General features: G+C 31.8%; 1 protein-coding gene and 1 long non-coding RNA gene across 3 annotated transcripts; both read left to right on the forward strand.

The window, feature by feature from the left end:
* Positions 1-1,643: 1,643 nt before the first annotated feature.
* On the forward strand, positions 1,644-3,581 carry LOC129297524 (cystinosin homolog). 2 transcript variants are annotated; one of them, XM_054935855.1, is made up of 7 exons: positions 1,644-2,080; positions 2,182-2,311; positions 2,400-2,474; positions 2,590-2,714; positions 2,786-2,828; positions 2,942-3,059; positions 3,153-3,581. In XM_054935855.1, the coding sequence occupies exons 1-7, from the start codon at positions 1,962-1,964 to the stop codon at positions 3,206-3,208; spliced, it is 666 nt and encodes a 221-aa protein (XP_054791830.1). In that variant the 5' UTR covers positions 1,644-1,961; the 3' UTR covers positions 3,209-3,581. The 2 variants fall into 2 exon arrangements, with proteins under 2 accessions (XP_054791830.1, XP_054791829.1); XM_054935854.1 differs by having other exon boundaries at positions 1,647-2,080; positions 2,400-2,489.
* A 3,877-nt stretch (positions 3,582-7,458) lies between these two features.
* LOC129297521 (uncharacterized) lies at positions 7,459-9,253 on the forward strand. The gene is made up of 3 exons (XR_008590210.1): positions 7,459-7,672; positions 7,875-7,959; positions 8,528-9,253. It is a non-coding gene; the product is annotated as an uncharacterized LOC129297521 (long non-coding RNA).
* The last annotated feature ends 1,951 nt before the right edge of the window (positions 9,254-11,204 follow it).

The raw sequence follows: 11,204 nt of genomic DNA on the forward strand, positions 1-11,204 counted from the left end.
GGGAGAGAGGAAACCAAGAATGGATTCCCATACAGACCAACAAGTAAAGGAAGTAAAGGTCCTGAAAGGAGGTTAGATGATCAAGGTTAGATTACTGGAAACAAAAGCTTGAAGCTCATAAATGAATGAGTATGAACCCTGGCACACAGAAGAGCAAAAATTTAAAAAGCTCCACCTGCTAGTTTCGATTCCCAAAGAAAGGAAATTAAAGAGTATTTTTGGCAATTCATTGTTCAAGTCAAGGACATAGCATTCTGATAGAGAAACAAAACTTAGGGCATTTTTTGCAATTCATCGTTCAAGTATGGTTCATGGATATACAACTTTTATTAGGGGCATTTTGGGTAGTCCACTATTCATAGTTATATGACTTTTTGATGTAAAACTGGACGTTATGCCCCATCCGTTGCACAGTAAATTCTTGTTATTTGTGACTTTGAATTGTAAATTTGTTGAAGTTTGAAAGATCTATGTCCATTTGGCTTGATCATGAATGATAAATTAATTTATTGATGTCATTGTGTCGCCATAGTGGTGTCCATACGAAAAAAAAATTATTGTTGTATTGAGATGGTACATGTTATATTGCAAATCAAATTGAAAGTTTGTTCTTCAATGATCATTAAAGATGATGGTTGATATCTGACAAAGTCAATTATAAAAGACTGTGAAGAAAATTGTATGTAATTCGTAGAAAGTATTAAAATGTGAAATGTTTGTATGGAATATTGTTCATTTTTTTATTATAAAAATTAGATCATGTTAGAATTCAAGAGGATTCTCCATTCTATATGCGATTCATTAAAAATAGTAAGATCAAAATTATCTTGAGATGCTTGGCATGTGAATATATCTGTGCATTTATTAGTTTATCTAAAAATATGCTTAAAGGTGACTATTCAATGTTTCATTACAAACTTCCTAATGTTAATTTTCGATAGAGGATGACCATTAAAGAAATTATGTTTGATAGCGGAAGGCAATCATAGAATTAATAAGTATATTAATTTCCGTCAATTTTGTATTCAAATGAAGTTGAAGACCTTCTACAATGTGCAACAGTTTAGATATAGTATTAGAGTGATAGCCAAGATGTTTTAAAAATTTTATAATTCAATATTGTTAATTTTTTAAGTAAAATTATTTTTAAGTGAATAATTTTGGAGACGTATATGTTCTTAATATTCATATAAATTTAGAATAAAAATTAATGTGAAAAATTTAAACTTTTATGCGTCACTTTTTTATCATAAGTATTTGTCATTTCAGAAACATAATTTGTAATAAATTTTTTATAGAAATGTAAGAAGTATTTTTAAATATAATAGTAGTATTTAAAAAAAATGTTGGAGTTTTTGATTAATGGAATGGTTAATAAAGGATGTCCGTTAGTCTATCGTTTGTTGCGTCATTGAGAACTAAGCCGCAGTTGCTTTGGTCATTGTAAGGAGCGCATTTGGATGCAAAATGCTGGGCATTTTGGGCAGTTCACTGTTCAATTACTGTTCATGATCATGCGACTTTTGGATGTAACATGGGTGGCAAAGAGGAGATTATAGTGGATAACACGCACGGGTCAAATCCCTTCATAATTGCCACAAAATGTCTATTTATTGGAGAGGTTGGTGGAATTGGAGGATTGAATCTTCCCCCAGTAGCGTCTCTGTACTTTATTGGAGGTCGATTTCACAATTTAGAGAAGCTAAAAAATATAAAAAGGCATGCTTGCTTGCTTGCTAAATTTCTCAACCCCAAGTTTGAAGGTTCCGTCTACGAAACATTTGGAAAGAAGACAGTGATTGAAATTCCCATTTGAAACACAGATTGGAAGGTCCTGCCAACATTTGGGATCAAGACAACTGTGTTTCACTTCGCTAAAAAAAAAAAAAGAAGAAGAAGAAGAAGGCAACTGTGTTTCACACCCCAAATTTCTTGAGAGAATCTGAGACACCGATAGAGAAATGGCTTCCTGGAATTCAATTCATCTTAAAGTCTTGTACCAAGTACTGGGTTGGTCTACTTTCTTTTCCTGGGCCATCAGTTGTTACCCTCAGATCGTGTTGAACTTTCGTCGGAAAAGGTACCGTAATTTTCACGAGCTTCTTGCCCCCCCCCCCTGATTTCTGTTCTTCTTGATTCTTATTCAAATGCGCTTTTCGTTGGTTGGGGTATGGAACACAGTGTGGTGGGCTTAAACCTTGATTACGAGATACTCAACTTAACAAAGCACTTGTCCTATCTCATCCACAATGCTTCCCTCTACTTCAGCTCTGTCATTCAGAAACACTTCGAGAAATATGGTTTTGAACAGGTTTCTGCTCCCCATTATATTCCTGAGAATCAGCTATGTTGCTTTTTAATTACTCTCTCACTGTGTGTGTGTGTGTGTGTAATTTCAGATGATTCCTGTGGCTGCTAATGATGTTGCTTTCTCTACTCATTCAGCTATAATGACCTCGATTGTGCTGTCCCAGGTTGTAATATATGAAGTAAGAATTTTCAGACTTAGACATTCTCCTCTGCTCTTTCTTTTAACCCACCGAATACGTTTTGTGAATTCTTCATGAGATTCAATGTCACTGTCTGCAGCGTGGAAGTCAGAAATTCTCCATGTATGCCATTGGAATAGTCTCCGTGGTATTGTTCATTGCTGCAATTTGTTTTTTCATAGCTTTACATGACAACTCTTGGCTTTGGCTCATCTCCATCTTTAAGTAAGTTCAGCTCCATTGTCATTCTCTTCTTTTATAAGAATGAGAACTGACCCTGATCAATTATAATGCAGCTCAATTCAAGTATGTATGACCCTAATCAAATACATGCCCCAGGTCAGGATGCTTTCCTTGCCTCCCTATTTTGGTTCACAGTTCCTACATTTTGCTGCTTCATTGGTTAGCTATACGTTTACGTTTTATGAAGATGGTTTCGTTGTGAAATGTAGGCATTCATGAACTTCTTGAGGAAGAGTACAGATGGATTCAGCATTGGCGGGGTTTTGCTTGATTTTTCTGGTGGAATTTTCAATTACTCACAAATGGCCGTCCAATCTATAGATCAAGGTTCCTCAAAAGTCAATCATTGATACTGTATTAAGTCTTTCCCCATCACTTTACTTCTCTCAGGGTAATTGCTGATTCTACCTATGTTTGCAGGTTCATGGGTTAACTTCTTTGGAAACGTTGGGAAAGTATTTATATCCTTGGTATGACAGCTCAAAATTCTGACTCCACTCTGTCCATCTCTTAAAAGACTGATTTATTAAGCATTGGAAATATTTTCACATTAGGTGATGAACACTGTGTAACCATCTATGCATGTAACAATATTCTATGATTCTGTGCTTCTGTTTCAACATTATGTACTGTATCCTGGGAAGAAAGCTGGTGCTTCTCACAGAGATAATGAAAAAATCAGGGAGCCGCTCATCTGCCCGGCTTCAACAGATTTTTTAACTGATCAGCACATAAAGGATTCGCCTAAATCTTCGGATCAGGCTTTGCCGCAAGAGGCGTAAACTAGACTTTGTAAAATTTGCCTTAAGATTGGATTAATTTTCATTCTGTTAAGTCTGTTTTAAATTTCCCGCAAGATTGCAGTAATTTTCATTCTTTTAAGTCTGTTTTTAGTTCATCTACATGTAGAGGAATTTCCAAACTGCCCTGTAATTATATTTATTAAAAAATTTGAAAAAAAAATATATTCTTGATTATTTGATCCAGTACTATTTTTTAACCTGGAAATTTGATATGGTACTTTTAATGCACGCTCTTTGCAGAGTTGATTTGTCTATATAAGAACAATATTACAATTGATATCTTAATAGATGCTTGATAAGGAGTGAAAGATTGTGCCTACTTTCGCGAATTACTGCCTGCAACGAGTGAGATAGAAATTGTCTCTCCAATAAAATGCTTACAGGAATTTTATCTGTACTTTTAATGCAGATTGACACTTTTTTTTGGCCAAGATTGCATATCAGCACTTGGTTGACCTAATAAGGCAATTTTGGCGCATAACATTTTCCATTTTAAATAATTTAAATTCATGGACGTGCATGTTGCAAATAATTAAGAGTAGTCATACTTTATTGAGGAGCACTTAGTTCAATTAATCAAAAAAATTGAACCAATTTATAATGGATCTTGAATTCAAGTTTTATAATAAATATTCATGTTAAATAAATATGTCAGAAGCATTCTCAACATACTTATAAGGCAATTGTTGGTAATAACAGTCCCACATAAGTGGATTTCATATTAGTTTGGATGAGTTGTGATAATTCTCCCAAAATTTTCAAGATATCGAGCGGTGGAATAAAACAAAGGAAAGATTTATTATTTAATTTTTATAAATTATAATTTAATTTCTAAATTTTGATTCCTTATAATTTAATTTATAAAGTTTTGACTCAATTGTAATTCAATTCCCATACTTTAATTATTACAACTCGATTCCTTATATTTTTAATATTTAAATATTAATCCTTGTATCTTAAAAAATAAAATTACAAAGATTAAAATTATGTTAAACTTTATTATTATTATTTTAAATTACTTAAATTAAAATTTTAAAATATTATTAATCTTTGTAATTTTATTTTTTAAATATAAAGACCAATATTTAAATGTTTGAAACTATATAGACTTATTTATAAGAGGCAAAGTTTAAAAATTGAATTATAACAAATTAAAATTTAGGGATTGAATTATAACAAAGTCAAAACTACAAGAATCAAGTAATTAATTTTTTAAAAAGAAAAAAGAGTAGTCATACTCTATTAGGAACTTATTACAAGATTTCTCCCGTAAAAAATTGATGGTCCTTATCATAAGAGATCAAATGAGTTATTAATTAATTTTTAAAACTATATAATTTTAGAGTTTGATGCAGTTTTTTCTTTTTATTTTTTCTACTACTTTTCTTTCACATTCAATTTTTAGTATATGGTTTTGGGTTGTAAAGTGGGAGTCTTATAAAAAATTATACAGTAATTATTTGTATGCCTGTACACGTTTTAGCAATTAGTTATTAACAATAATCTGTACTCTTTTTTTTTTTAAATTGTCTGGTCAAAATTAGAGTATTTGTTATAATACATTCATGGTATCTTAAAATTCAGAGGATTCATTCTATCCCCTTTCATGAATCAATGTTATTAAATGTATGAACATTACATGGGTCAGATACACTTGGATTCATTAACCTTGGAGAATGTACATCGCAATGCTAATGCTGAAGCAATGTAACTAAAAAGATGTCTACCTCAATACTCTTGTACACACATACCACCTCCCTCTTGAATTTTTATTATATGGTACATTTAAAAAATATTAATTATTAATATAAGATATAAAATATTATTTATTGTTTTTAATTTCACTTTTATTATAAATTTAATTTTATGATCCATCATTATATACCGTGTATTTATCTCCTTATTTTTTTATAGAAGTAATAAAAATCAATTTAATATATGTATAATTAGTTAATTATTATTGCTTAGTTCCAATGACATAATTAAAAACATCTTATAATAAATATTGAAAAGAGTATGAAATAAAATAAATGGAAAGACTTTTTTCTTATCTTTCCACGTCAAAATCTTATCTTGCTCTCACTTATTTTTCTCATTTTATTTTTCTCTACATTTTATATTAGATTAAATTCAAGCTATTAGATTAAATTTGATAATTTATATTTAATAGATTTTAAAATTACATGTTAATTTTATAGTTAAAATTTATAAAAAATGATAATAAAATCCCTTCGAATGATGTAAATGACAATATGATCTTCCAAAATATCATAATTTTAATGAAGTCTCCTAGAATTTTTTTGTTAATAATTTTTAAATTAGAAAGATTATTTTACCCTTATCGATAATTTTTAATTTCTTGTTTAATTCTTATAATTTTTTGAAAAAAAATTTTATTCTTCAAACAAAAGTTGTGAATGAGATTTATTATTTTAAAAACTTATTTTTCAATAATAAAAATTATACTTGTTAAATTGTAATTTTTTGTTCAATTATTGTGAATTATAGAACAAAATTTTTATTTTTTAAAAAAAAATTGTGATTGCTGTTTGTTTTTTAATAATTGAAATTACAATTGATGTGAATTCTTATTCAATTTTCATGACATACAGAATAAAATTATAACTAAAATTTTATTATTTTCAATGAGGGTAAAATTATCTTCTCACTAAAAATATTATTAACAAAGAATTTTTTAAGAACTTTATTAAATTTAAAAGATTAAATTATCATTTATATAATTTTAAAAAAATTTATTATTATTTTTTAAATTTAATGTGAGCGATTCATATATTCAGGGAAGGCACAATGGAGGGAGAACATAATGGGTAGAAAGCAAGTGATTTGGGCCCTTCATTGTTTCTCAAATCATATGTGCCGTTGACTTAAAAGTATTTTAAAAATATTTTTATATTAAATTTATTAAAATAAAAATTATAAAAAATTATAATATTAAATATGAACTACTCAAAGTATATTTAGATAATTATTTAATTAAAATATAAAATTTTAATATTAAATTAACCTTTCAATTTTTATATATATTATTCAAAGTATATTTAGATAGTTAATTTATAAAAATTATTAAAAAATAACATTAAATTAAATCATCTAATTAAATCTGTACTGATCAAATTAGTGACAAATAAATTATTAAAGATTTTTATGTTTTTTACAATATTTTATTTTAATAAATATAAAATAAAAGTAAAAAGCTTAAATTGGGACTATCTAGATTTTATCAAGGGATGAGTATTACAATAGTTATTTTCTAATTATATAAAAAACAGTTCATATTTAATATTATAATTTTTATATATTTTATTTTTATAAATATAATATTAAAATTTTAAAAAATAATTTTAAATCAACAGTAAAAATCCTTTGAAGATAAATAAAAGGCACAGATCACCTCACAAGAGTGATGAGGGCATGGTGCTCATCAAAATTGATAGACACTGACTGTGTTTCCAAAAATCAAGTTTGCCAGGTTGTTTATACTTTTATAAGCTGGATAACAATTGTTTATTCTCACCATTTTATTATATGTCACTTTTAACATATTTTTGTTGGAATTGAGAAAAAATATTAAATTTTATTAATTATGTTTAAAAATTCAATAAACTTCTAACCTCCCTGCTATTAAATAAACATATTTTATAAATAAAATACTCTAATGTTTAATAACTTCATCAACAATGGGTAGGGACAAAAGGATAAATATAAATATAAAAATTAAAAAATGTTTTATAAAAAATAAAAAAATAAATCATATGTGCAATATTTAATATAGATATTGATATTTATGTATTTAATTTTTATAAGATATATTAATATATTAAATTAAATTATTATTAATGTAAATAATTCATGTCCGTGAGAAAAACATGAAACGTTGACGGAAAAAACGCGATTTTCACTTCCACTGCACTTCCTCTAAGCGAACTGGTTCTGGAGCCCTAAAATGCTACAGTACTTCCGATTGCTCTGCCTATACCTGTCCCCTTGGTAGATCATCTTTGGGCATACATCCTCCCTGCTGCCGTCGCAGCGTAATCCGCCCCGCCCCTCCCCTCTTTGTAGTTCTAATCTCACTGTCTCTTACGTGCTTCTCAATTCTTATCATGATCAACACAGGTACCTTTGTAAATCCTGTGCTAACTATGGTTCATTCCCTGCCCAAATCTCACCAGCTTTTGTTCCCCTACGTTCTGTATTATTGGAGTTTTCTGATGCCATTGTAAAATTCATGTTCTGAACTGTTTATTGGGCTCTATATAATTGTTTGAAGATAACGCAACAATTAAAAATGTTTCCTTTTGGCACCATTGGCTTTCAGATGGGTTCTATCTCGTATTGGGGTCCGTTTTCCTTCCTACATCCATAGACTTCCAGTGGTTGAGATTCTAGCTCCAATTCTGAAGGTCAGCATTGTTGACCGCAGTATGGTTCCCTTTGATTTGCGTTGTGTGCATTCTTCGTACAGTCGACGTCTAGATAATTGTTAACCGTGAGACATTTAGGACGCTAGGACATATCCTGACAGGACCATGTATTCATACTGTATTAATTAGCTTTATTTTTTTTTTTAATCTTTCTCCTGCTGAAACATAAGTCTAGCCCTTTCGTGATTCCTCTACAAAAGATAAGGAGTTCAAGAGCGATTATGGGTTAGACCTGGCTGGGTGTTAGGGTAATTATATTTACATGCTAATAATTATGATTCATGAGGAATTTTGAAAAGCGCATGGTTAGCTCGTTAGAGTAACGAATTAGTAAAAATTACATATATGGCGCAGATTTTATTTACTAGTATGATACTATCATCTGGAGTAATAGAGCATGGAAGTGAAACTTATGTACTATTATCCCTGCTTTTTTTCTTTCTGATAAGTTTGACAATGTCTCCAATCATCCTTATATGAATCTGCATCTTCTGCAGCTACAGCACATTTCTTCCCTTACTTTTTTTGTGGTTATGTTTACATAAAGGTCCATGGAGGGTATAGAACCTGATATAAAAAGCCATCCACCAGAATATGATGTGCAAAATGAAGGTCAAACATCTGGAGCAGCAACTGACACCGGACAGCAGAGTCAAAGCCCCAGGGCTTCTTCAATTGCAGATTGTGACATGGTCTTTGATACTGAGAATGAGCGCGCAAGCCCAAATATTGGTCCTGTTGACCAAACTCATATGGGAAAAATGATGATTGTCTGAATTCAAGCATTTCTTGTGATAACAATTTTCAGATTGATGCTGCAAATGGAAATCTGTCTCAGGAATTCAACATTTCTTCTGTTGATGTGTCAAGTAACAGTAATGTCATAACAGCTGAGGAGGAGCTGTGCATGATACCAAAAATTGGCATGGAGTTTGATTCAGAAGACCATGCTTACAAGTATTATAGCAGGTATGCTGTTTTTGAAAGGTTTCAGCATAAGAAAAGATTTTGTCAACAAAAGTAGGGTGAATGGTGCGGTGGTATCTAGAAGATACACTTGCTATAGACAGGGTTATGGGCCTAATAAACATAGTGCCAATGTAAGGAAATCCCATCTGGAAACAAGGACTGGATGCCTGGCGCATATGACTATTGCTCGTCAGCCTAATGGCAAGTTTCATGTCACTCATTTTGAAGCAGGGCACAATCATGAGTTTGCAACACCCTGTACGGCTTATATGTTACCATCACAGAGAAGATTGAGTTTTGCTCAAGCAGTTTGAATCTAACTTGTCTAATAATTCTGTGTTGGATGGGGTACCAAAACTTGGAATGGGATTTGACTCAGAAGATCATGCATATGACTTTTATAATACATATGCTGGACGTGTAGGTTTTCAGTGTTCGGAAAGATTATGTAAATAGAAGTAAAATTGATGGTGCTGTCGCATCTAGGAGGTTCACATGCTTTCGGGAAGGTTTTCGGCAGAAAGACAAACGTGATATGACTGTGAAGAGGCCTCGAAAAGAGACTAGAATTGGATGTTTAGCACAACTGGTCATTTCTCGTCAGCCTGATGGTAGATATTGTGTAACTCATTTTGAAGAAAAGCATAATCATGAGCTTGTTGCTGCTTGTAGAGTTCACATGTTACGATCACAGAAGAGAATAGCCACAAATCAAGCCATTGAGAGCAACATGCTAGATGGTTCCAAGGTGCATCCTAAGTCTGGACCAAATTGCAAGGCTATTAAAGTTTAGATGATCCGGGTTGTGACCCCATAGAATATGGAAATAAATTGCCTTTCAAGCACACAAGAGAAATGAAAGAGGGAGAAATTGAAAAGCTAAAGCATCACTTTCGAAGCAAGCGATCCAAAAATCCTTCCTTCTTTTATGCCTTCCAACGTGATTCTAGTGATCAAATAACTAATATGTTTTGGGCAGACACAAAGATGGTAGGAGACTACTGTGATTTTGGTGATGTTGTTTGCTTTGATTGTAGTTACAGATTTTGTAGAGACTCCCGCCCATTTGCTCCATTTCTTGGTGTCAATAATCACAAGCAAATGGTTATCTTTGGGGCTGCACTTCTATATGATGAAACAGTTGAATCTTTCAAGTGGCTATTTCAAGTTTTCTTGGAGGCAATGTCCAGGAGACAGCCAAAGACAATTCTTATAGATCAAGATGAAATAATAGCTAGCTGAAGCAGTCTCTCTGTCTTGCTTGAAACCAACTGCCAAATCTGTGCTTGGCATGTGTACCAAAATACACTAAATCAACTCAGTCACCTGTCTGTGGGATCTAATTCTTTTGTTAATGACTTGAGAAGCTGTTTTTTTGATCACGAGGAGGAGGAAGGCTTGGTTAATGCATGGAATGATTTCCTGAACAGGTATAATCTTTGGAAAAATGAATGGTTGTGTCGAATATATGAAAGCAGAGACAATTGGGCCCCAGCATATGGAAGGCAAAATTTCTGTGCTGACATAACAAGTCTGCTGTGGAAAGAAAATCTTATTGGTAGCTTGAAGAAGCACCTAACGAATGATACAGATGTGATCTCATTTCTCAAGCATCTTGGGAAGGTGGTGACTGATTGGCACTATAAGGATTAGAAGCCAATTATGATATGAGCCTGCGTATGCCAGCACTGATGGGAGATGTGATTCTTTTGAAGCATGCAAGAGATCCATACACACCAAAGATATTTGAATTATTTCAGAAAGAATAGGAAACTTGTTTAAATCTAGTGATAAAGCATTGCAGTGAGAGTGGATCATTGTACAAGTATAAAGTTAGCTTATATGAACACGTACGAGAGTATACAGTTACCTTTAATTCATCTAACGAGACTGTCAGTTGCAGCTGTATGAAATTTGAGTCCATGGGAGTCTTATGCAGCCATGCATTGAAAGTCCTTGATTACAGGAATATAAGGATACTTCCATCATTGTACATCTTAAAGAGATGGACAAAAGACGCGAGTTTTTTTGAGGCAAACTTGAAAACACCAATAGAAGTGAATGGTGAACATTATCTTCCTAAGGTGATAATCACATGATAGGGCATTATCATTAGTTACAAGGAATCATTTTGTTTGGCTACATTACCTTCAAATGTAAAACGAGCAGCCATGTGACTGGCATGGTGTATAGTGTAACATGTCTCCCTGAATTGGTGATTACGCACGTATCATATGAATAAATCATGCCCTCGA

Source organism: Prosopis cineraria, unplaced genomic scaffold (assembly GCF_029017545.1).
Source record: "Prosopis cineraria cultivar Desert tree isolate PC_DT_omini unplaced genomic scaffold, ASM2901754v1 PC547, whole genome shotgun sequence".
NCBI classification, from domain to species: Eukaryota; Viridiplantae; Streptophyta; class Magnoliopsida; order Fabales; family Fabaceae; genus Prosopis; species Prosopis cineraria.

Bases quoted from the DNA above. Each gene is read 5' to 3' on its own strand.
- LOC129297524 (XM_054935854.1), top strand. From the start codon at position 1,962: ATGGCTTCCTGGAATTCAATTCATCTTAAAGTCTTGTACCAAGTACTG. The intron at 2,715-2,785 runs GTAAGTTCAGCT...ATTATAATGCAG, and splicing joins TGGCTCATCTCCATCTTTAA to CTCAATTCAAGTATGTATGA. The intron at 3,060-3,152 runs GTTCCTCAAAAG...CTATGTTTGCAG, and splicing joins CGTCCAATCTATAGATCAAG to GTTCATGGGTTAACTTCTTT.